The 25,583-nt window shown below is 40.9% G+C and overlaps 2 protein-coding genes across 10 annotated transcripts in view; one reads left to right on the top strand and one right to left on the bottom strand.

Annotated features, from left to right (window-relative positions):
- Positions 1-8,854, top strand: part of LOC141788797 (band 4.1-like protein 1) — a 179,923-nt gene extending 171,069 nt beyond the window's left edge. For all 6 annotated transcript variants that reach the window (XM_074667913.1, XM_074667905.1, XM_074667872.1 and 3 more), the window contains 4 exons: positions 3,599-3,694; positions 4,199-4,279; positions 4,379-4,495; positions 6,593-8,854. In XM_074667913.1, coding sequence (XP_074524014.1) covers positions 3,599-3,694; positions 4,199-4,279; positions 4,379-4,495; positions 6,593-6,598 — 300 coding nt within the window. In that variant the 3' untranslated portion in view covers positions 6,599-8,854. The remainder of the gene's footprint in view (positions 1-3,598; positions 3,695-4,198; positions 4,280-4,378; positions 4,496-6,592) is intronic.
- A 6,637-nt stretch (positions 8,855-15,491) lies between these two features.
- The window catches only part of LOC141789969 (contactin-4-like), a 313,441-nt gene continuing 303,349 nt past the window's right edge, over positions 15,492-25,583 (bottom strand). For 2 of the 4 annotated variants that reach the window (XM_074669582.1, XM_074669572.1), the window contains exons 18-23: positions 23,808-24,042; positions 23,419-23,534; positions 22,341-22,527; positions 20,509-20,621; positions 20,226-20,409; positions 15,492-19,912 (exon numbers count right to left, since the gene is read on the bottom strand). In XM_074669582.1, coding sequence (XP_074525683.1) covers positions 19,821-19,912; positions 20,226-20,409; positions 20,509-20,621; positions 22,341-22,527; positions 23,419-23,534; positions 23,808-24,042 — 927 coding nt within the window. In that variant the 3' untranslated portion in view covers positions 15,492-19,820. The remainder of the gene's footprint in view (positions 19,913-20,225; positions 20,410-20,508; positions 20,622-22,340; positions 22,528-23,418; positions 23,535-23,807; positions 24,043-25,583) is intronic. The other 2 variants (XM_074669591.1, XM_074669600.1) reach the window with 1 other exon arrangement.

Below are 25,583 nucleotides of genomic sequence, written 5' to 3'. Positions count from 1 at the left end.
ACATCACAGTCTGCAGTCAGGCCACATTTACAGGAGTTATCTGAACAGCTAAACACAAAATTCAGATTTGAGCAATAAATCAGAATTGTGCATTAAAGGCTGCAGTCTGAACTTAGCCTTAATGTCCCCACTATTTGTATTTCTGATAGTCCAACTGTGTTGATACCCACACAGAATATTCTCTCTTTCCCTTGTCTCTTATTTCACCTCTGCCTCCTTTCATGACCTCAGCCGTTTGTGTGCAACGCTGTGCCAGTTTGCATCTCCCTTTCAAATGTTCTACATAGATGCAAAAATAGCAATTGCTTACCGTTTCAGGTTTGATAAATAACCCTGTGAGCGCTAAATAATTATTCTTTCTTTCTTTCTTTCTGTCATCTCTCATACCCTCTTTTCAAGCACTTTCACTTCATCTCACACGCTTGTTTGGAGGGTTAGCCACTTGGATGCTACCTTAAAGCACTCAGCTGATTGTGCAACTGTGCTGTAATGAGCTTGGTCTTTAAAAAGCCCACACTGGAAGAGAAGAAGAAATCTGATATATCTCCCCTTGTGGAAGTGACTGTTTCCTGTCAGCAGACGTAAAGACGACATTTAAAATGAGCGTTAACATGAAACAGGATCCTTAAAACAGGGGTCTCAAATGACCAGGGGGCCAATGAGCACCCAATGTTGTCACGAGGGTCCACTTCAGGTGTTCCATGAAAAAAACTCTCAACTGTTGGAACATCTGCACTTCTCTGCATGAATTATTTTACAGTTATATTTGACTTTTCCTGCTGAATGCTCGCTGCCAGACACCTGAGAGCGCTTCTCCTCAGACACCTGGGCCTCATTTAGGGGGCAGCAGTTTGAAGACAGTCATCACTAAGTCTGGGCCTGTTCTTTGATTTGCCTCCTTTCTTGCTCCTTGGAAAGCATTTTTCTCGTTGACAGCTCTTTCTTTAGCTGTGCAGCTCGCTGTGTCCACTCTTGAGGTTGTGCTCCTTAAGAACAGAAGCTTTCTCTTTAATTTGAGCAAGGTGTGATTACCCTTAAACTCTGCAGAAATAATCATCCTCCCACTTCTCCTGAGACACTCAGTGCCTGACACCAACCTTTCTTTGGCCTTTGAAAAGAGACGTCTTACTTTTAGGATCTATGGGGACGTGCCAAAATGTTTATTTTCCTGCTGCGTTCAGGGTCGACTCATAAATTGGTTATTTCTTTCCCGGTTCCAGCAGTAGACTGGGCCATAAACGCAGCGGGCCGGGTTTTCTGTGAACTGATTTCAGTTTGCAGGTTGCATGAAATGGTTTTGTGGGCTGTGAGTTTCAGACCCCTGCCTCATAGGATGAAACCTCGTCCAGGCCTTGTTGAAACTCATTTTACAATATAAATTTAGGTTCAGGTTTAGGTTCTGTATTTGTGTCCCTTCTGTTCGTCTTTTATCTCCTAGCCCTTGGGAATATCTTCTGTAAATCTAACATCAAATTTCACTGCTCCGTGGATGACACCCAGCTCTACCTGTCCCAGGAAATTAAATCATAGTCTCCTCTAACTATCTCAATCACAACCAAACTAAAACTGAGCTTCTCCTCATTAGTACAAAATCCATGCTAACAAATCAACAGTTTTTCCATAACCGTTGAGAGCTCCTCAGTTTCTCTCCCCACAGGTTAAGAGTCTTGGTGTCACTCAAGCTCACACTAATAACCTCACTCAGTCTGCGTTCTTCCATCTGCATAACTTTATCTCCTCTGCGTGTCCCTCACTCTCGGCCCCCTGAAAACTTCAGATGGTTCAGAACTCTGATGCCTTCTTCATCCCCAGGTCCCCAGATCCCCCTCCAAGAACCACATCAGTCCTGTCCCCCAGAACCTTCTCTGGCTCCCTCTCACATATCACATTTAATTCTGGATTTTTCTCCAGACTTGAGGTCATCCATGACCTCAGTCCTTCATGACCTTGCTCCTGCATAACCTCTCTCCTTCATAACCTCACTCCCTCATGACCTTACTTCTTCATGACCTTGCTCCTTTATAACCTTTCTACTTTATGACCTCACTCCCTCATGACCTTACTTCTTCATGACCTTGCTCCTTTATAACCTTTCTCCTTCATGACCTCACTCCTTAGTAACCTCGTTCCTTTTAATCCTCTCGCCATCATGACCTCACTTCATAATAACCTTTTTCCTTCATGTCCTCCCTCCTTCATGACCTCGCTCCCAACCTTGCTCCTTTATAACCTCCTTCCTCATGACCTCACTCCTCCATGACCTCCCTCCTTTATGACCTTGCTCAATTATAACCTTTCTCCTTCATGTCCTTCCTCCTTCATGACCTCACTCCTCCATGACCTCCCTCTTTTATGACCTTGCTCATTTATAACCTCCCTTCTTCATGTCCTCCCTCCTTCATGACCTCAGTCCTTAGTAACCTCGATCCTTTTAAACCTTTCGCCATCATGACCTCACTTCACAATAACCCCCCTTCTGCATGTCCTCCCTCTTTCATGACCTTGCTCCTTACCTTGCTCCTTCAGAAACTCACTCCTTTATAACCTCCTTACTCATGACATTGCTCTTCCATGTCCTCCATACTTTTTGACCTCTCTCCTTCATGATCCTCACTCCTTCATGGATTACTCCTTCATGACCCTGCTCTTTTATAACCTCCCTCCCTCTTGATCTTGCTCCTTTATGACCTCACACCTTCATGACCTTACACATTCGTGACCTTGCTCCCTAATAACCTTGTTCCTTTTGAACCTGCTTCTTCATGACCTCACATCTTCATGACATCTCTCCTTCATGACCTACTCCTTTATGACCTTACTCCTTCATGACCTTGCTCCGTAATAACCTCACTTCTTAATCACCTTGCTTCTTTATAACCTCCCTCCTTCGTGACCCGTTCCTTCATGACTACACTTCTTTATGACCTGCTCCTTCATGTCATTATTCCTTCATAATCTCACTCCTTTATTACCTCAGTCCTTCGCAATATTGCCCCTTAATAACTTCACTCCTCCATGATCCCTCTTCTCCACAACTCTGCTCCTCCAAGACCTCACTCCTATATTATCTCTCTCCTCCATGTCCTCCCTCCTTTAAAATCCCACTCCTCCATGACCTCAGTCCTCCACAACCCTGCTCCTTATTTACCTCAATCCTCTATGTATTCTTCATTACCTCACTCCTCCATAACCTCACTTCTCCACATTGTTGCTCCTGTTAAAATCCACTTTCATTTTATAGTCCGTTAATGTGTGAGATTTATTTATCTATTTTTTTTCCGCCCCGTGAGGTGACCTTGAGTGTTATCAGATGTAGTCCTTTAATAAGATGTATCATTTGTTTCTTAGAATTCATATTCACTTTTACTGCACATTGTTCAAAGTGAAAGACTTTGCAGATGACTTTAGTTTGACATGTGACCTGGCTCTCCCTGAAACTGCTCCTGATGTTCACACTTAATGACCATAAGCTTTGACCAATCAGAATGTTCCCACCAGGCCCTCCCCTCCCTGAACACCATCTCATGTGATTTCACCGTGTGTGTGATTCATCATGCTGTGTGTTAAAGTGACCCTCTTTGTTATGAATGTGCTGCAGGTGAAACCTGGGACCCAGGAGAGGGAGTCTGTTGTGTCTCCACTCACCATTACAGCTGAAAACGTCACCTCAGCAACCACAACTCAAGTAACCAAGGTAACGCTTTTTTGTTTCCATGGTTACTCCTAAATGGCAGGTGCTTGGGAGTCAGCCCACCACATCTGTATCTTCTGTTACACTTAGAAAAAATCTCTCATCTTCTCTCATCAACGAGATGAAATAGATTTTAAAAAGTTCAAGATGCAAAAAATTCAAATTGTTTGAATTGCTAATAAATAATTCTGGTGTCAGACTGTGTTTTATGAATAATGTGTATGAATTACAGCAGGCTTCAGATTAATGCTAATCACTTCTTGACCTCATTCTTCTGTACAGTAAGCCCCAGCAGCAAATTGTGGCTCAGTCTGTTTTAAGGGCTGAATAATCTGGGATGAGTTTTTGCTGCGTGCTGAAAAATAAATTAAAGCCTTTATCAGTTTCTACTTCTTTATAAAGACAAAGAAAGTGTACAGAACACAAACAGTGACACACTTTATCACTACCTTTGTGTTTAATCATGAGGAAGAATATGGGATTAAAGTCCATGAATGTGTTCTGCAGACTGTGAAAGGGGGCTACTCAGAAACCAGAATCGAGAAAAGGATTATCATCACAGGAGACGACGACGTGGACCAACACCAGGTGAAAATGTGTTTATTTTATAACATGTCTGTTCAGTACGGGATAATATAGATGGTATTCGAAGTGTGTGACTCGTCTGTTGCTGCCTCATGTTCCCAGGCTCTCGCCATGGCCATCCAGGAGGCCAAGCAGCAGCACCCTGACATGCTGGTGACGAAAGCTGTAGTTATCAGGGAAACAGAATCTCCCACTGAGGAGCAGAAGCAGATAACAGAGGTGTGTCACTCTTTAAGTCATTTGTTTTTTGCTTGATTATTGTGAGCGCATGGAACAAGAAACAGATATTCTTTATGAGAAATTATGGTTAGGGTAAGAAATAGGGGGTTAGGGTTAGGTGGTTATTATGGACTTTGGTCAGAATTCGAGCCCTGATCCTTTTTTCCCGCACTGTGACAACAAATGGTCTCACAATAACAGAGGCAGGGATAAGATAAGATAAGGTAATCCCACCCCACAATACAGATGTTCACAGAATTACAGTAGCAAAGAGAGTTTATAGTATAAACACTAGAATCAAGAAAATACAATTTAATCAGTGTTGTTAGCAATTATATATATATATATATATATATATATATATATATATATATATATATATATATATATATATGTATATATATATATATATATGTATATATATATATATATATATATATATATATATATATATATTCATATATAAATAAAACATATGAGTATGAAATACTCATAGACTGATGACATAACAGAGGTGAAAACTGTATACAGAACAATAACACAGCTGGGAGGTTTTACATATGTTAGGATTTCATACAGTTATTGACCAGTTATTTCACATTGAGAAAGTAGAGGTTTTTAGTATGAACAGGGAAAAGAGAGCGGTATATGATGTGTAAAAAAATATGACTGACAAATAGTTTTAAAACTTTGTACTTCACTTGATGGGCCTTTTTACTGAATTGATGCTTTTCCTTGTTGTAACTCTCTGAAAATAGTTATCATTTTCTTTTTTCCAAATGATAAAAGCAGAAGTTTTATGATACACATATTGAGCTACTGAAAATGTGTTTTCGCCCATTTCTGGTAACTTTTTCTAATTTCTTAAAAGGTTCCTTAAAGGATAAGTTTGGTTAATACAGCTTTTATGTTGTTTATAGAATGAAGTAGAACAAAATACTCACCCAGAAGGCTTTCCTGATCCAAGCAGTGCTTCGGGAGATATTTAGATTCAAAATCGTGCAGCGGACGTCCGTATAATGGGATCCATCGGGGCATAGACAGCGCCGCTCCTAAAACTGCATTAATCGTCCAAAAACGTATGTTTTTCACCAATATTTCATCATGGTTTGCTTGTGTTTCTCCTCCAATGCAGTGCCGGCTTGCTCCACCCATATTGTTGTCACTGTACTGACCTCTGAACTGAAATGTTTCATTGAGTATGCAGCGGTTTGTCGCTCTCTGGCCAGCTGTTCTTCTCCTTGCCTCCTCGTCCTCCTTTCGATGAGCTCCTCATCTGTGTACTCTTGCTCGAAACTGTAAGGACACCCATCATATTCAAAGTACTCCTCCACAACATCTTCATCTGATAGATATTCCTCCATTTTGCACAAAACTGGAAGAAGAAAGCTACTGTGTGTAGCCACCGCTTGCTGCTTAAACAATAAGCTGTACCGCGTATGCGCGAGCAACCGGAATGACACATTTCAGCTCAGAGGTCAGTACAGTGACAACAATATGGGTTGAGCGAGCTGGCACTGCATTGGAGGAGAAACGCGAGCAAACCATGATGAAATATTGGTGAAAAACATGAGTTTTTAGACGATTAATGCAGTTTTAGGAGCGGCGCTGTCTATGCCCTGATGGATCCCATTATACGGACGTCCGCTGCACGATTTTGGATCTAAATATCTCCCGAAGCACTGCTTGGATCAGGAAAGCCTCCTGGGTGAGTATTTTGTTCTACTGTATTCTATAAACAATGTAAAAGCTGTATTAACCAAACTTATCCTTTGACCAAAGATGGCTGCATTTTTTCCAGTCCTGTTACCAAAACTCATGAGACAATTTAAAGCGTCATTAAAAGTTTGCCAACTTGACCTGCTACTCCCTCAGTCTAATTTTAGGAAATAGGAAATCTTATTTTCCCAGTGTGTAATTTAGTTTGGGTAATTCTTTGAAATTATTTTTTTATTGGCTCAGTACAAAAATGTAATTTAATGTTAATTTGATCATGCATGTATACACGTTGTTCCCTGGAAAGGCCCTAAAACATGTTGGTGCTGTTTTCTGTGGCTGTGTGCTCACCTTAACATGTCTGTGTTTTCCTCTTCGTAGTCCTGATTCTCTGTGGGGGAACTCTGAGGCAGAGGAGGGTCAGGAGAGGATCCTCCACCTGTGTGTCTCCTAACCCAGAGTGCAATACTCCGCAAACCTGAATGAGGACCCCCCCCACCCTGCCCCTGTCCCTGCTCTCCATGAAACAGTTCGACCTCACTCCTCCACCTTTAGACAAACCAACTGTGACTCTGCCTCTGACCTAACTTGGCCTCCCATCCTGTCCCAGCCAGTGCAAGCCCTCCTCCTCCTCCTCCTGCTCACCGAACAGGAAATGACATCTGGACTATTTATTGCTTGGTTTTCATCAAGTTAAAACATTTTTTTTTTAACTTTGCACATTATTGCATACATTTGGCTTCTTTAAACAATAAGTTTCAACCCAGCCTCTCAACGTTCTTCTTTCTGCAAAGCCCAACACATCTGTCCCGTGTCGCTCTTATGTACCAATACGACTTCAGAGTCGAGGAGGGTTGGTGAAAAGAAAGAGACAAAGCTGGTGGTGGGAGTTTGGGGATCTGGAGGTCAGTGCCATGGCGAGATGAGGCCTTTTTGCTCATTGATGCCACCGTCTGGCTTTGACACCTCCAGTATAATAAACAGCTGTCTTATTAGCTTTTTACATTTTTATCTATAGAGGATCTAATTTATGTCCAGTGGTCGCTTGTTTATGAAATATGTATAATATCAGATGATTATAATCTGCATGAGTCAATTACAAAATAGCTGAGGGAATGAAAAGAAAAATACACCGACACACATTTGATATCCATAAAAACTCTGCCGTGCTGGGACTGAGCAGCTGCAGTGACTGGAAGCTGTGGGATCACTGGGCTGGTGGGGGGACACAGGGACTCTGATGGACCCTCCTGAGGAAGGACGATTGTGCACACGTCATCAAACAGCTGGAGCTCAGTTTTGGTCCCAGCAGCAGACTCTCATCACTGTCCTCCCACCCCCTGCTCACTGTCTACTCATCGTCTATATAAAGGAATGCTAGATTCATGTTTTGGGCACAGTTTTAGAGAGTTTAATATAAATAAGGTTTTATCTAATTAAGTTTCAGAAATGTAAACTAATGTTTTTGTTGACTGCCTCCCATCACGACTCAGAGTTTACATGATAATCTTGTGTTTTTGGATGTTTCAGTCGTTTATGTGAATGTACAACATCTAAAAAACCTCTGAGAGGCTCTTATTAAGCCGTTACATCGTTCATTGCTTTTTATTCACTTCAGATGTTACGCAGTTAATCATAAGAATCTCTGACAGAGTTCCCAGACCGGGAAGCGATGATGCAACGAAGTGAAACGCACTGAATGGTGGGACAACCCTTTGAGTGAGGTTTTCGTTTTTCGTCTGTTTGTATCTCCAAAGTGAAAGTCTTAACAGCTTTCATGTCGACCAAACAGCACGAGGAGCTGTAGACGTACCATTAAAAGCTTCATATTCATGTAGGGTTATCCAGCTTCCTGATGTATTTAAGCCTGTAAATCTCTTTGACCTCGGTTATCAGGGCCTGAGCCCAACATCAAGGATCGGCGAGGACCCTTTTGTAACCCATGGCCGGGGGGGTTGATGTGCCCCAAAAATGTTAAAACCAGGACAGCTCTTCTTGTTATCCTAAGCCCCATTCCCACCAAGTGGTCCGGTACGGATCAGTCCAGTTTGGTGTGGGTTGGATCAGTAAAGCCTGATCCTGCTTGCATTTCCACAGCCAATTGTGCCCTCCCTGAATGCTCATAGCCAGGTCAGCAATGTAATAGCGTAAAGCATAGCAGCGCCACACAATGTACCCTGCTAATAAATCCAAAGAAGAAGAGAAACGACACAGTATCTAAAGAGCAACGATGTAAGACATCCAACAATTCATCTTTGTGATTAGCATGTGGCTCTTCGTTACGAAGAACAATCAATCTTTGTTTCAGAGAAGGCTGAGTCGCACATGTGATTCTATCCACCAATCAACAGACTGCAGTGTTTCTAGCTCCACCTTCTGTGGGTTGGATCAGTATGCCTGGCACCCCAACAGGAGGGTACCAAAAAGTGGGATGGTATAGGTCGGTAATTTGGGGACCTGTCCCGGCTTTAGTCATAAGCCGCATTTCCACCAAGCAGTCCGGTTTGGTTCAGTACGGTTTGGTACAGTTAAGCCTGATCCCGTTTGCGTTTCCATAGTAAATTGTGCCCCTCGTGGTAGGCGGCGTGTAAGCCGGATGCCGGAAGCCCCAGCTGTTAAATAATAGCTTGACACCGTAGCAGCGCGACACAGTTTACCCCCCTAATAAAGCCAACGAAGAAAAAAAAGGCGACACAGTAAACAAGGAGCATAGATGGGTAATTCTACCGACCAATCAACGGTCTGCAGTGTGTTGCTCCACCTTCCGGGATCAGATCAGAGCAGTCTGGCATCCTTATGCACGGGTCCCAAAAAGTGGGACGGCTTGTCTCTGTTATTTGGGGATCTGTCCCAGGATAATACAGTGGAAACACCACAAAATGCGTGCTGTACCAAGAGGAACAAAACTCAACTGCTTGGTGGAAACACGACTAAAGGAAACGTCATAAAATGCGTGCTGCACCGAGAAGAATTGAATTGAACCACTTGGTGGAAATGGGGCTTCAGTGTTTATTTTCTTTCTTTCTTCACATTTTTTAATTCAAATATTTTTTTTCTGGCTTTTCATGCCTTTAAGTGGAGAGGATAGGACAGTGGATAGAGTAGGGAACAGGGTGCGAGTGGGAAATGACATTTGGGAAACAGGCCACAGGCTGGATTCAAGCCGTCTGCTCAAGGGCAAACCCCATGGGGCGGGACCTAGACAGCCTGGCCATCTGCGCCCTTCTCTTTATTTCTTTACTTTCTTTCTCTGTCAGAAACAAACCCAAGTTGGTCCCTTCAAAGTGCATAAAAAGTCACCAAAATTGGCACAACTTTCGGCTCCGGTGAAATATTCTACTGGCATGGAATTTTTTTCGGCATGACAACCGTACCTAACAAAATGTCTTGTATCGACATGGAGAAATCCAACAGGAAGTTTGGACATTTGATTTGTATGTTTTTTTTAGGAAGTATTTTTTTTCTTGAAGTCATTTTGCGAGCTATATTTAATCATTCAACAATATGAACTTTGAGCGTGCTACATCTCATCAAGGGAAACCACAGTTTGAGTTTTTTGGCGTGTTTGTTACACCTCTCGTATAGAAACAGGTTAGAGTTAGGAAACAGCAGGTTTGGTCTGTTCCTCTAAACAGTGTGCTCACAAACATTCCCTGAAAGGTTCAAAACCACAAGACTACCATGAGTTTGTTTCAGTCTGATTTGATCTTACATTAAGCTGTATGAGTTTGTTCTTGTATTTATAGAAAGTGGTGAATGTGTGGCCTGTGCTTTCCCTCCCCGTCCCCCAAACAGACAAAGCCCAGACTTCAAGTCTGATTCACATTTACGAAAACCTCACAGAACACACAACATATATCCTGGATGACCTTTAATACTTTACTATGCATCACTTATCTTACACAACAGTCCCTCTAACCAAGCCTGATCAACGTTAGCTGTGTTGCTTTCATAGTGCTACTGTCCAGAAAAGCAGTGCAGCACACTGCTTGTGAGATTTGCAATAAGCAGCCATTATTCTTTGTTCTAATCCTCTAAAGGGAGAAAACTGTGAACTCTCATGCATAACAAAGTGTAACCAAAACACATAACACAGAGTATGTGACGCTCAGAGGAGCTTCTCAATCACTCGTGACCATGGCTTTGTCACCCCCGTCGTCTGATCCTCTCATCCTGACCTGAAACTGTTAACCTGCTGTTAAACGAGATCCCAAACCCCCTTTTTTTATTCTTTCTTTTTGTAAAGTGTGTGTTCTGCTTTGTTTCATTTCTCTGGTCATGACACACTGGACTGTTGTAAAGGCAGTGGCTTGCAGCAGCAGCACATACACTGTAAACTGAAGGGAAAAGGCCTGTCCCTGCTGTATCTGGTGACAACTGATGGAAGAACTACTGTGAGCTTCAGGAGAGACGTGTGTTGTAGACAAGTTGGTGAATTGAAGGATGGAGAGCCTGTATTCATATATAAATAAATAAATATCCACACACCAATCATTCTCTGCCAACCATTTAGAGAATGTGTTCAGAGTATGTATATATGTTTTGGACTGAGGCATTAAAGATGGTTTTGAGGGACATCAGTGCAACAGAGACTTTCAACAATGGGTGCCTTAAGTGTTCAGGTTTATTAAAGCTGGAGCCTCTGTCTGTGGCAGGCAGCTGAGAGTGCTGGTAATAACAGGAGGCAGATGTAGAAATGACCTGTTCTCTCTGCCCAAGGTGAGGATGAGCTGTCAGGACACTGAGTTACGGTCTTGCACAAAATGTGACATTGAAAGCTGTTATAAAGCAGTCCCTCTGAAGCAGGACTGTGAGTCCAGGACGGAGAAAACAAACAGTGGCCCGACGTACGAAGACAAACCCACAGAGCTCTGGGTACAAATATTGGCTTTCATTTTAGGACGAAGATCAAAACGCTCTGCTCTTAGCCTCCACCTTCAATCCTCCACCGCCTCTTGCTCTCCATTCCCTCGTGCTTGGTGGCGTGTATTTGCTGTATTTGCATTCAGTCTCAATGGAAAACATAAATGCATAAATAAATGTCTCTGTATGATTCAAGCATTGTCTCTGATTGGACTATGGCTTAAGACCCCAATTCCTCCCAGTGCCTGTGTGTCTCATTTTTATGATATACATGATAGATGCTTGTTTTTGTAATATATGTATGGGATTGTTATTCTGTTTCTAACAAAGACACGGAGAGATGGTGCATTGCCATCCTGAGGCCAAACTCAGCACATGAATGAAAAAGGTTCACTAAAGTTGGCCGTGGGGTGTTAGTGCCATCTAGTGTTCAACCTGCATCAGTCCCACTGCACTCAACCAATGGAAGAAGAGTTAATCTACACATTCCAAGGTAATTAAGATGAAGAAATTACACTCAGCACATGCTAATAAATGATTGAACAGTTTTCATGTTTATGTTTTGAAACAAACAGACGCTACAACAGTTCCATGAGCTCCATGTTCAGGGATTCTTTTTTTTTTCTGTCATATTTCTGATGATGCAATCATGTTGTCAAACAGGGCAATAAGCAGCTGGACTCACTCCTGACATCCTCTGAATGTGGTCCATCTGCAGGTTTTCTTTGCTTTCACTCCTCTGTCCAGTTCATCCCTGACCAGCTCCTCGCAGCAGAACACTGTGGGAGCCCTTTTTGGTTCAGGGTGTACAAGTCCCAGACCCTGGATCCAGTAAACCAGGCCCCGACACACAGTGTGCAGAAATCCTGATGACGAAGCAAAGATTTCAAACTCTGATTCATTAACCCATAGCTCCATCTTCCTGTCTTTAGTTGTCCGTTGGTGGAGTCTGATGGTCCAGTCCAGCCTCTGGTTCTTCTTCTTCCTCTGTCTCAGTGATGGATGTCTTTCTTTCTGCTGTCTGACCTGTCAAAGCTGCAGCTCAAAGTCTTCTCTTCACAGTAACTGAAACTGAGACTGTGACACTACCTCCTGCCAGACCTCTTCCTGTCAGAGTCTCCAGTCCCAGTTTGTGAGTGTCTTTGGATGCTGAAGGAAACTCTCCTCACTGAGCTCACCTTGACTTTCTTTGACTTCATGTCTCTGTGGTAAAGACCTGTTTCTATAAATCTTCTGATGCTCTGTCTCTCTTTCTGCATGAATTTTCTTTTCCTGCTCATTTTTAGAGCATTGCACGACTTTCTGCAGAACAGTACTGGTCAATCACGCTCACCATGAGGGTCTGGTCCCATGCTGTGTTCAGCTTTACTTTTATTCACACAGAGATGGTTGGAAAGAATCAGGGACACATGGGACACCTACTTCCAACACTGAAAAAAACCCTAACTTTCTAAAAAATTATCATAAATCCTTTAAGTATTTTTTTCAGTAGTATAAAAGGCTGTAAAATTATCTGTAAAATAACAACCTGGATGGTTTATTTTTCTTTTGAAGGATTATGCCAATAATGATATGCTATGTTTATTTCTCATTTTTTAGTGGAAAAAATCATGTAATATCTTTTTCTGCTCTCCCAAATAACAGTCAGATTGATGTAACATAATAATAATTATCTGTAACTTAATTTGTAGCTTGTAATATCAGGGTTAATATCCATACTTTCTATCTAAAGTTGTTTTTTTAGTTACAGTTTTACAGTTATTTTAAGTTAAGTCTCTTCTATGTAAGAAAAGTAAAGACAAAGTATATTATCACAGATGTATCTGGATGGCTTTGATACAGGAATATTGTGTTTTAATTCACACATTGCATTGTGTCGCTGTGCTCGGTTCCCTCCTCACCCACAGTGACGCAAATTGTTCTGTTTTTACAACAAACTGTTCTTCCAGCTTTGTCAGATTTTTTAAAAACCATCAAACTTCCAAACAGGACACACAGCTCCTCTCCAGGAAACACTGTCCTCTCACTCATCACTGGTCACTTTGTCCTCCATCAGTTTGTGTCTAAAATGTCCTAATTTACTGTTATTTTACAGCAAAGTCATTTTTGATATGATGGCGCTTTGTGATCATGAGTGAGGAGAGAACACAGTTGATATGAGACCCTGCGGTACACTGGGATGGGGATCCATAAAGTCTGTGCTCCACATGGCACGGACCATATACCCAATGAATTTTACTGCAAGTTTGATGTTGTGTTAATTAACAGTATGTGCTGATGGACAATGCTATGCCGACCAATTTTAAAATGAAGTGTAATAGAGATCAGACAGCTGGTCCGTGCCATGTGGAGCACTGACAGCCTGTTCCCCCCGCGCAACATCTTAGGCTGTATTCAGTCCACAAAAGTCCTTTGATCCACTTGTTTGGTCCGGACCAAAAGCGGACTTATTTTTTTTTGTTTGGTGGGGTTCGTATTCGGATTGTACTTTTTGCAAGTGGACTATATTCTGTAAACACATCCACGTGTGTGACGATCAGTGCTCTCATTGGACAGCACTGACAAAGGGCGGCACACAGAATACAGACCTGGAAATGGAGGTAAACGTGTGTTTGTGCTCTTATTAGAGCTGCTAAATCATTTTCAGTTTCAAGAGCAGCTCCTTCAAAGCAGGCTTAACAACACCGTGTACAATTTTGGAACAGTGAAGACGGATGTGCGCAGCAAAGAGACGCTATGCTCTGCGTGTCCTGACCCACAACATGCTAGCAACAGCGTGGCTAAACAGAAGACGGAGGATCAGGTATGAACCAAAGACGGTTACGGTGGCTTTATAGGCCCAAAAGGCACATGTATCCTGTAGTGAGTTCGGATGGACCTTGGTTGTATTCAGACCTGCACCAGAGAACCACGAACCGCACCAGAGTTCGTTTGTGTCTACTCACACCTGCATGAAAAGTCCACACCAGCGTGGGAAACAAACCCTGGTCCGTTTACAGTGGACCAAACAGTCCAGGTCTGAATACGCCCTTAGGGTACAGCAGGGTCTTATATCCACTCCTCACTCACAGTTACAAAATACCATCACAACAATAATTACTTTGTCATAAAATAACAGGAAAATACTGGCTGTAAGGTTGCCAGTTTTTCAAAATTTGTACAATACTGATATTTTCTGCAGAACTCTCAATGAAAAAATTCTGTATATGTGTTTTCACTTCACTTGAATCAGTACAGATTTTTGTTTTGCAGGCATGGCTGCTGATTTTTACAGTTATTTTTTATTTTTTTACATTTCTTTTTACAGTGAATGCTTGATCAATCTCTATCACTGCAGAACAGCAACTTTAAATTGTTAAAGGGCCATTCCCTAGTAATATGAAATGTTCATGATTTTCCAGTTTTGTGTAACCTAACATCTTTTTTTTTTTCTTAACCTCCGGCAGCTCACCACTGACTTGTATCATTTCAAAGTATTAATTGGACATGTGTCTACTTCACTCAGTACAGTCGCATATTAGTATCTACATCAGGGGTGGCCAATGAGTCAGACACCTAGAGCCACAAAAATTATAATGGTACTACAAAGAGCCACATTAAAAATGCACTCTCACACATTAATGAAATGACATAAAATTTTCAAAGCCACATTTACTGTGTTTGTAAGTGTGTTTCAATTCATACTTGTAGGCGTGTCAAAGACAAATTTCTGTTTTTACTGCAGAAGACATAAAGTTCCATCTATCTAGATAGCTATGAGCATATTAGCCATGTAGAGAAAAGAAACTGAAACTTAAGTATCAATACATCACCCAAGTATTGATCAATACTGATCACGCTTTGGCTTCAATACATCAATATTTGAGATTGATTGGCACACCACTACTCATAACAATATAATAATTTTTTTAATGAATGGATCAAAGAGCCACACACTGAAAGGCAAAGAGCCGCATGTGGCCCGCGAGCTGCAGGTTGGCCACCCCTGATCTACATGCACACATATCCTTTTGTATCCACCTGTATTTAAAACACAGGATCTATGGTTTTAAAAATGGCACTATTTCTCATTTGGCATGAATTGAAGTTTAATGTGTTAATGTTGCATTATGGGAAATGTATGATGCTTTTGGAACTTGAACTGTACTAAGGGAGTATTCTGCTTATGCTGCTTGTATTTTTCTTCTCCCAGGGTGCATTTCTCTATCAGTCAAGGAACAGTCTTGCTAAGATTTGAAGAGAATGAAGAGTCACCCCCACCCTCCCCCTCATACCTGTGAAATCCAGATGCTTTATACCTCTCACTGCTTTGTGCTCTGTGCAAATGCCAGCAGCAGCAGCAGCAGCAGCATAGTGCTCCTGTTTGTAGGTCACCTGTAATGAAGAGATACTCCAACAGAGCTGCGAGAGAGTCTGCTTCTATAAATCAATAATCTTTATTAACACAGTATAAACAACAAATAGCAACAGAGGAAACTCTTATGTCGAGCGTCTATGGACAGTAGACCAGTAGTACATTTCAGAGGGGCTGACTGAGACAGAAGCAAAGACATGGGGCTGATCATGGTGGAGATATCATGGTACACATACGATAGGCTTATACACAAACCTGTCAGGTGCATGGACCCTGCATGTTCCTAAAGCCATTCAGTCTGTTTGCAGATGGACAGAATCGAGAAGACTTACAGTCATGCTGAGCAACAGTTACCTACAGTAAGAAACAAAGTCATTACATAAAAACAGAACGTAAATCATCTCTTTAGAAAGGTTATTTTATATAAATGATCTGAAGTGTACAAAAACAGTATTTTACACATTTCTTGATGCGTCTCTTGCGTCTGAGCAAGACTGTAGCCTACAGCACACCTCCCTTTAAAGTACAAACTACTTCACTGGATTACAAGCTACGTACAGAGTGCACCGTACCTCTGTAGCACAGAACGCCCACACGGCATTAAAAGATAATGGGAAAGGAAAGATCAGCAGCATCGTCTTTTATTAGGAATACACACATAGAAAAATGCACCAGGCCCTCATATATTGCCAAAATCCATGCAAAACAGCAGAATGCCATTCAAACGAATCATAGTGACCCAACCACGTACAGTACGCATCAACACAGCAGCATGTAAACATCACTGCGGCTGCTCTAGACTTCTATGTTTCTAATGTTCTTGATTTACACGTGATAAGTTAAGGCTCTTCAAGGACCTGAGGATTTTGAACATATGATGAGGCACACAGAAGGCAAAGAATAGCTCTAAACACAGGGCTAACTGAAAGAAGAGGAGCGTGAGACAGCCACGAGGGTCCGGTCACTGGAGCAAGACCGGTGACCGAGCTAGAGGAACCCAGGGGAGGTGCTCTCCAGCGCAGCGCGGTGCGGCGCTGTTTCAGACGACAAGCTCAGATGGCTTTTTAGGACTCTGAATTTCTGGAAGTACTTGGTCACCTTCAACAAGAAGCCTGTCTGACAACAGCAAAGTCACCGGCTGCAGTATCCATTACATCCTTCCTTAGTGGCCCTGAAGCGATCTACACTGAGCGCAGATTTCCTGTCACTTACAGCCCTCCTCATGTGCAAAACTGAAATCTGGAGTTCAGATGAAGCTAATGAGGGGGCAGTATCCCTCTGTAAGCAGGTTCAGGTGGGTATCTCTGTAATGCAGAGGGTGTGCTGTTCCTGTAACAACCTAACATTGGAGTGCCAGGATACATCACTCTGCTGCATTGTGGGAAAAGAGAGTATTTCATGAGAACCTTGGAAGCCAGTTACAACCTCATAAATGCTTCAGACTGAAGGAAAAAGTCATGCACGGACACTGACTGGATTTTGTTCCTGTCCCAAAGAGTGCAGTCATGTTTCAGAGGCCAGAATGGACAGAAATGGATACAACGACGAGTTATAACTTCAGTGTTTGAGTATTGCATTGACAAGAGTCTGACAGAAGTCCAGACCTCCTGGTTTTTGTTGGTACCAGTGGATTAGCTACTGGAGGATTAAGGCCAATCCCAAGTGTACCCCCTTAGCCCTCCCCCTTCATCTTACCCCTTTGCCCTCTGTTTGGAGGCCCAAGGGGAAGGGATGAAAACACATCCCAAAGAAACAAGACGCCACTTGACTCTAGCTTCATCGTCACCTCCAGCTGCTCGCCACCTGTGTCGTAGGCGGACGCAACCTTGATTTTCTTTCACATGTATGGAGCCAAAACGGTGACTTTAATGTTTGGTATTGAAAATAAGAATTCAGTATGAAAAAATATATCCTGAAACTGAAAAAAGAAACATTGGTATTGAAAAATGTGTATTCTCAAAATCTATAATGGCATCAAAACTGGAAATGGCATTGATAACGTTTAGCTAAAGTAAAAAACAAGGACAAAAAGCGTTTAAATGATTTCATTTTTATATTCGTGGCATTCTAATCCCCCTTCCAGAAAGTCTGGCCGTTACAATATATTACTTTTGGCGGGGAGTAATCATTAAAGTAATAAAGTTCCTTTAAAAAAAGTAACATGTAATGAGTAATTGATTAGTTTTTTCAGTTATAAACCCATAAGATGGCAACATTATTGTGTTGGTATGACTCACCCACACTGTCATTGAAAAGGTGGGAGATTTTCAAAGATACAGTCACCTTTCATTGAGGTACATTACAAAGCCAATTAATTTAAAAATGGTGCAGAGTAACAGTTGAGTTGTTAGTTCTACATTATTGATATCGTTTTGTCACTATATTAATCATTTTATTACTGAAGCGTATTGCATTCACTTGAAGAAAAAAAAAAAACTCAGATTTTTCAGAGTAATTTATTATTCTGTTTGTTTTTTGTGCTAATTCATTTTGTTTTTCTGATTAATATTTTTTATTGGTTTGTTTTCTGTTATAATTATTATATTGGTTTGTTTTTTGTTATAATTATTTCTGTTTTTATGAGTAAATTTTTTGTGGTAATTTATTTCGTTTTTCTGATTAATATATATATATATATATATATATATATATATATATATATATATATATATATATATATATATATATATTTGTTATAATTGTTTCTGTTTTTATGAGTATTTTTTTCTGTTTTCAGATTACTTTTTTCCTGTTTTTCTGAGTATTTTTTTCCTGAAGTATCGAGGCACTTAGAAATCCCTCGAGAACCTCAACCTGCTGTTTTTCGTGGTAATTTTTTCCTCCTGTTTTTAGGAGGAATTTTTTTTCCTGAAGTACCGAGCTACTTTGAAATCCTGTGAGAACCTCCAACCCACAGACGACTCCCGTGGATGTGTGGTGGCTCCTGTGTCCCGCACGGCTCAGAGATCCTGTTCGGCACATATATGCCTTATCCTTAACTTTCTACCGGTCCGTGCCGGGTCAATAAAGGTAAGGTATTAGCCACACACAGGGTATGATACCCTTGTTATGTTTTTGAATAAACTACTTTTTGCGAAAGGTAACTCAGAACACTCGACATGGTGAGTCAATGGTATCAATATAGTGACTAGTGTACTGGCAACGTTTTGTTTGTTTGAATGTGTGCGTGCTCATGTAAAACAAATTCTATGTTATTTTCATTATTTCTCCTTAGTGTTAGCTTGTACTATGAGCATTTAAGTTAATGTCATGACGAATGACTTGTTTAACATTGCCAAGCCAATGTAGAAGCAATACACTTTTTTAACACATCTTCGTCTATTCCTTAAGTATTACATTGAACAATAGGCTTATATAAAATATAAGGATAAAGTCGAAAACATAACAAGGGTATCATACCCTGTGTGTGGCTAATACCTTACCTTTATTGACCCGGGGTCCATAGGGTCCAAAAAAATGGAACGACTTGTCTTGGTTATTTGAGGATGTATCCTGGGATTAGTCAGTGGAAATGCCACGAAATGCGGGCCAAGAAAAACTGAACTGAACCAATTGGTGAAAACAGGGCTTCAGTTTCAAGGGCTGTGCAGCCCTTCCACTTAACCTTATGGGGAATTGGACACACTTTTGCTCGACGTGAATGTGAAAAACAAAGGACTAAGGAGTATGATTGGGATTGGCGCTAATCCTCGTTTCTACCCACAGGAGAGAAGCTTTCAGTCTAGCTAGCTCTGTTCCAAACAACTATTCAGCGTCTGCAATGTATAACTTGAAATGCAAACCCCTCGCTTCACTTTCAGTGTGTGTAGATAAGTGATCTAAACAAAGAGCTGACATGTTAACGCAGTCCTTTGATTGAAATATTGCAGAAGTTGATAACAGGAAGCCTGTTAGTTGCTCGGCTAAATTGAGAAAGAGATAATCTGGTGTTACGACCAAACTTACGAGTGTTACCCTAATGTCAAAGAGGACAGGTGCCAAATCTCTGGACTGCTTCATGATGTTGTTTGCCACACACTTCACCATTCTCTCTCCAGAAAGCCCTGACCGACATCAAATAAATTATGAAAAAAATCTATAAAAGCTTAACATACAAAAAAATGCATTTAAGACTTTTTCTTTTTTCTTATGAAAGCTGCTTTGGTAACAACATAGTCGCGACATCAGTCAATCCCCCGTACGTAGCATGGGTGCTGAATGGGAGTCCTTCTCTTTCATCTCCATGGTTTATTTTTTTCCCCTCTCGTCAGCGTCTTCCTTCTGCGGCTAAACTCTAAATGAATGGATCTAGTCACACCAGACTGGGCTGTGTTTGCATTCCACTGTTGAGCTGTCTGCACATCAGATGCAACGTCTGCTGGAAGCTGTTTGTCATAAAGATGTCCGTGCTGTGAAAGACAGTGCTATTGTGCTGAGGGCTGACAGAGTGGAGACTTTGGACGCTGAGCCGACTGCGTTGGGGCCTGGAAAAGGTAGAGAAGAGAGAAGGCTGCTGGTTGGTTTGCTCTGGAAGATGAAAAACAGGCTTTTCATTTCTTCACTGAGACATTTCCAGTACTCAACACATTTTGAATACATTATCTGTAAACTGCTCAACATGACATGCAATGCAATCTTTGAGGTGTCAAGTGGAGGCCATAATTATACAAATGCCCCATGTAGCACATTATTTCCTGTCTCTCTTCCTGCCTTTGGATACGATGAAAGCTAATCTGTTCTGGCAACACAGCAGCAGGGGAGTGGATTATTTCACTGAGCCATGAGGGAGGCACTTACTAGCTCTCCACTGACCTGGTATCCTTGGGATGGTGATCTGTCTGCTGCTGCTGCCCTCCCCTCCCTCTCCGAACGGTTTTATCTGCACGATGTAATCCTCATCGGTGGGCAGAGCCAGCTCGATGGAGGTGGTGTTGGTTTCCATGACGCTGGGGCGGCTCTGCTGATTCCTCTTGTACAGCACCTGAGGACGTTTGGTACAAGTCAAATCAAAAAGCCAGACGCAGAGGCTGTGGCGACAAACACAATTTCCTGATGAAAGAGAGCTACAGGGGGCGCTTACTTTGTAGCCGGTGACCTCTGACTCATTCTCCAGAGCCCTGACCTGTTCCCAGTTCAGGATAATCTTGGAGTTTGATGTGTTCCATGTCACTTTGACCGGTGGCTGACTGGGAGCTGGGAAGAAGAAACACATCTTAGATAAAAGCTGAAAAACTACATGTAGTCAATCATATATGAAATCAAAAAAATATTCGACCACCTTTTGTTTTCTTCAGTTTCTTGTTTAGTTTAATGTCTGGTAGAACTAAAGCAGGGGTCTGCAACCTTTACTGTCAAAAGAGCCATTTTGCCTCAGCTCACATGGATGAAAGTCATTCGGGAGCCACAAAATCTACTTTATTTTCACATTAAGACAAAAAAAGTTTATAATCTGTTAAATCATTATTAAAGCTTTTGTGTTAATAACATTGTAAATGTAATTTTTTAAGTTTTTTTTTTTATTTTCAATAAATTTGCAAATTTAAGGAGGAAAAGAAATTTGTAATGTGATAGATTTAATAAATATGCAAAATTTATTTATATTCAATTGGTAAAATTATTTTTTGAAAAATCAGAAAATTGTAAAATAAAAAAAGTGAAAAATAAAAATGTGCAAAATTTTGCTATTTCAAAAAATTTGCTGAAATATAAATTTGCAAAAAAAAAAAAAAAACCTGAATAATGCAATTTTTAAATTTTGCTTTTTTTCAAAAAATTGTAAATCTTTCTAAAATTGCAAAAAAGAAGGGTATTTACATTAAAAAAATTCAAACATTTGTTAAATCTCCCCCAAAAAAATAGGGAAATATTTTTCTTAATCTGCAAAATTCTCAAAAAATTGAAATTAAAAAAAAAAAAAATCAAGAAAATCTCAAAAATAAAAAAATAAAAAAAAATAAAAAAAGCTTTATTTCAATGAAAAACATAGGTACTCTGGTATTTATTGAATGATATTTGATTTCAACAGTGGACAGAAAAATAAAGAAATCACATTTATTACAGCCCCGGAGGTCAGGGGGTGTTAAACCAGGTTGAAAGAGTGCCCGCCAGTATCTGACGCTCCGTAGAGAATAGCGAACGCCTCCGTAAACAAACAGGGATAATCTGATTGGTCAATACTAGTCTGCCTTCTATTGGTTGATCCACAAAAAATTTGAGAGCAGACAGAGATCTGTGAGCAGAAATTTTCTCAGCGCAAGAGGAAGAACCCGAGTGTGAGTGCAGGAAATCTGCACGAGCAGCATTATAACCAAGCGCGAGGACACAGTTTGAGCACGCGCAAGGCAAATTTGAATGCAAGAGCAGAGTTTTGAGAAACATAACAAAATCTGAGCGTGACGTCAATAAAATGCTGCTCTCAAATCAATTGTAAATGCTCTTGATTTAAGATAGGAAATTCATTCCATATACGTATCCAGGCGAGTTTTCAGGTGCCTGATACAATTTGATGTGGTGGATCCAGCATCTTTGATCCAGGTCCTCCAGACTTTACAGTCAGGACTTTTGCTGGAGCCAACCTGTTTGAAGTTTTTATAACCAAACTAATGACAAATGGTTCAGCAGCAGCTGCAGGTCTGCCACCGGGCGGACCAATGTACAAGTCCAATGTACAAGTGATACCTGGTGATGCTGTGAGGCACACGCATGATGTATACAGAGTGGTCACCATGGTTACCTCATATATACCCTGGGAATACAACAAAGTTTAAGCATGTCAAATAGGACATCAAATATCAAGTATCAGCTGCTTTTAATGGCCATTGTATCCTTCAGGTAACTTTAGTGGTACCAGACATTAAAATGAACAAGAAACTGAAGAAAACAATTCTCTCTGACTGCAGATCTGACACTTACGTGGTTTCTTGGTGGTGACGTTAACGGTGGAGCTGGGAGGCCCACCCCCAGCAGTGTTGTACGCCCTCACTGAGATGTAATACGTGGTGCTGCCTTTCAAACCACGGATGATAGTCAGGGTTTGATTTCCTACCGTCCTCTGCATGTTGGCCGTGTCTTCCTTTTCACTTCTACTCCAGTACTTCAGCTGAAAAGCAACGGGGCAGAACCACAGATGTGAGCGCAGCACAGACACCTTAAAAGCTTTCTCTTACACCCTGTCAATGAATTGCAAACTAGAAACAGGGAGATGTGCACTCAACTGGAGGGAAGATGTGAAGCAGGTCTGAAAACAAGCTCTAACAGCGCGTCACCCCGTGTACCTTGGCTCAGCACGAGTCATGTGCTGCAGGTTTTGTATCAGACGTGTCCTGCTTCATGTTACGTGGTAAAGATTGGGGTCAAATATGCACGGGGGGAAAAAAAGGAGGAAGAATCTGAAAAAATCCCCTGACATCCACTTTCCCTGATAACAGATTTTCTTTGTCCCCCGCCTGTCAGGGCTGAAATAGCTGGCACGCTTGACAGCACAAATATAATTTGTCTTTCCTCACAGGAATGGTTTGCTCAGGCCCCGCTCCTCTGTTGACTTTGAGTGGTCAACAATTTATTATTCAGACACTTTATGCATTTCATGGATGAAAATGTGCTTTTATTCCCATCTTGGGTTTTAATAATGAGCAGAATTAAAATGACAGGGCCAAACTGAGCACAAAGCCAGTGTCTGAAACCGCTTTGTTGTGTGGATTAGAAGCTAAACGCTGGATCCCTTAGAGTATTGCATCAGTACGCTAATCAGGGTGGTTACAGTACTTAGGTAAACAACAAGAGAAACACGACTAAACCCACAGCCTGGGACAAGGCAGGACCATTATGCATGCAAGCAACCTATTATGTCTCTGGGCGTCAAGGTGCATGAGGCTGAGCTCATCAATAATAGAGCAGAACAAGCTTCAACAGCTTTAGGTGCCATATGCTCGTGCCTGGATGCACACACATTTGCATTGAGAAAGAAGCACACACTGAACGTTTGGCCCACCTCGTAACCCAGCACTCTCTTCTTGCTGGCATTCCAAGGCAGAGCTTTCCAGGAAACTTCAATCTCCGATGCAGAGAGGCTCTTAGCACGGACCCTGGTGGGAGCTCGGCCAGGCTCTGGAATTAAAGCATAAAGGCTGAATGATTTCAGAAGCACTGAGCTTTGATGACCCTCTAGGAGGGAACATGAAAAAAGAGTTTCAAAGCTGTTTCTTTTCATCTGAACAACACAGCGAGGGAAGTGTGAGGAGGACGCCTGCAAGTGCTGATACAGAAACGCTTCCTACAAGATAACAAGTGTTTAGCTCCTGAGTGGATCCTTTCATGTATCAGTGAGTCTCTCCTCCAGAGCTGTGTGTGTGAGAGAGTGTGACACAGGATCATACAAACCTTCCTCAGCTGAATAGATGGTTGTTACCGGTCCGAATGGCCCCTCCCCCTCGTTGTTGTAAACGCCGACCTTCACGTGGAAAGGTGAGAAGGGTTGGATGCTCTCGTTCTTGAAGACATATCTGGACGCTTCAGCTGATGGAACTGCAGCCTGCATCCAGCCTGTTGCACCGTGAGGTCTGAAGGCCACGACGTAACCAAAGCCTGCTCCGTTCTGCAGCTCCTCAGGGACCGGCTGCAGGAGAGAAACACGGGTTCAGTTTCTTCTGCTCCAAGGAAATGTTTGTTTTCCCCAGAATCACCTGCGTGAACTTTACGTAAAAGACTTACAACTTAAACCAAAAACACAACTTTTATCTTTACAGCCACTGCTCTGGATCACAGCTGACGGGCTGTCACCGTGACACACCAAACCAGCAGCTGTCCTCTAGTCTACACTAAGGAAACACTCTGATCATTTGGAGCTGCAGACCTCACTCCAGTGGATGAACCCACTCTCATACTAAATAAAAGATAGATAAACACGTTACCAGTTTGTGTAACAAAATTAATCCCGGCCCTGTTTGGAAGACAGGGAAAAATATAAATATAACTTAGAAATAAAAATTAAAAAGAAGCAGAAATGAAAATGAAGATAATAGAATAAATACTTGATTAATGACCAAAAGAATGAATAGATACATAAATGAATGAATGAATGAATGAATGAATGAATGAATGAATGTTTAGATTCTCTGTTTGTTATTTTTATATCTTAATATAATAAATAAATTTATAATAAATATATACATTAAATATGAATAAATAAATACATAAAAACAGTTGATTAATGCAAAGATGCAGTATTATGGCACTAACTCAACATATAAAAGTAATTAAATTAACAAATAAGTTAATAAGAAATGTAAGAAAGCATGCAAAATTGAGAAAATAAATAGGAAAAAAATACAATTTTCATAAAAAGAAGCTTACATTTTTTTATTTATATACTTAAAAATATATATACACTTCTATTTTTTGCCAGGACACTCTTGAAAAAGAGATTTTGGATCTCATTGAGGCTCTTCTGGTTAAATGAAGGTTAAATGTAAAAAATATATATATATTTAGGTATTTATTTAATAACCAATACTTTTATTCCTGAAAGCTTTTTTTTTTTTTTTCAACTAAATACTTGTTGAATAATTCAAACATTTATTTGGCATCAATTGATTTAATCAGACAACTGATTAATTATTGATTTTTTTTCTGCATTCATTATTTAATCAAATACTTATTTGATTATTCGTACAATCATTTCTGCCTTTATTTATTCAATCAATCAAATATTTATGTAATTGTGATGTTATAAAACAACTACATCCTTAATTATTTGTATCATTATTTTTTTATAGCATATTTAAAATGTTGCGTACTTATTCAGTTTGAAGCAGTGTGTTGCTCTTTTCCCTGTGACAGACTAATGAGCTTATTTTCTGGAGTAGAATCGAGCACCTGTACATGTATGTGCTGTTGTTTTTCTGTTTTGGTAAGTTCATCATGAATCAGAGTTGAACACTTCTTCTACACAAAATGCACAAAGTGGAAAAGTTGATGGAATGATTTAAAGGTTTGGGAATTCCCAGTTTATTTCACCAAGTTTTCAGATGGTTCATTGATTACAGCTGTCAACTTTAGGGTCATGACAGAAGTCTTAGAGGTTGACAGATGATTATGGACTCATAAAACCCAAACACAAACAAAGGTGAAACACCCTCTGTGAATGGTTGGTAGTGT

Source organism: Halichoeres trimaculatus, unplaced genomic scaffold (assembly GCF_033239565.1).
Source record: "Halichoeres trimaculatus isolate MK-OKI-2021-1 unplaced genomic scaffold, fHalTri1.1 fHalTri1_scaffold_1, whole genome shotgun sequence".
Classification (NCBI taxonomy): Eukaryota; Metazoa; Chordata; class Actinopteri; order Labriformes; family Labridae; genus Halichoeres; species Halichoeres trimaculatus.
The sequence above is the reverse complement of the archived record's forward strand: the minus strand, read 5'-3'. Positions and strand labels throughout refer to the sequence as shown.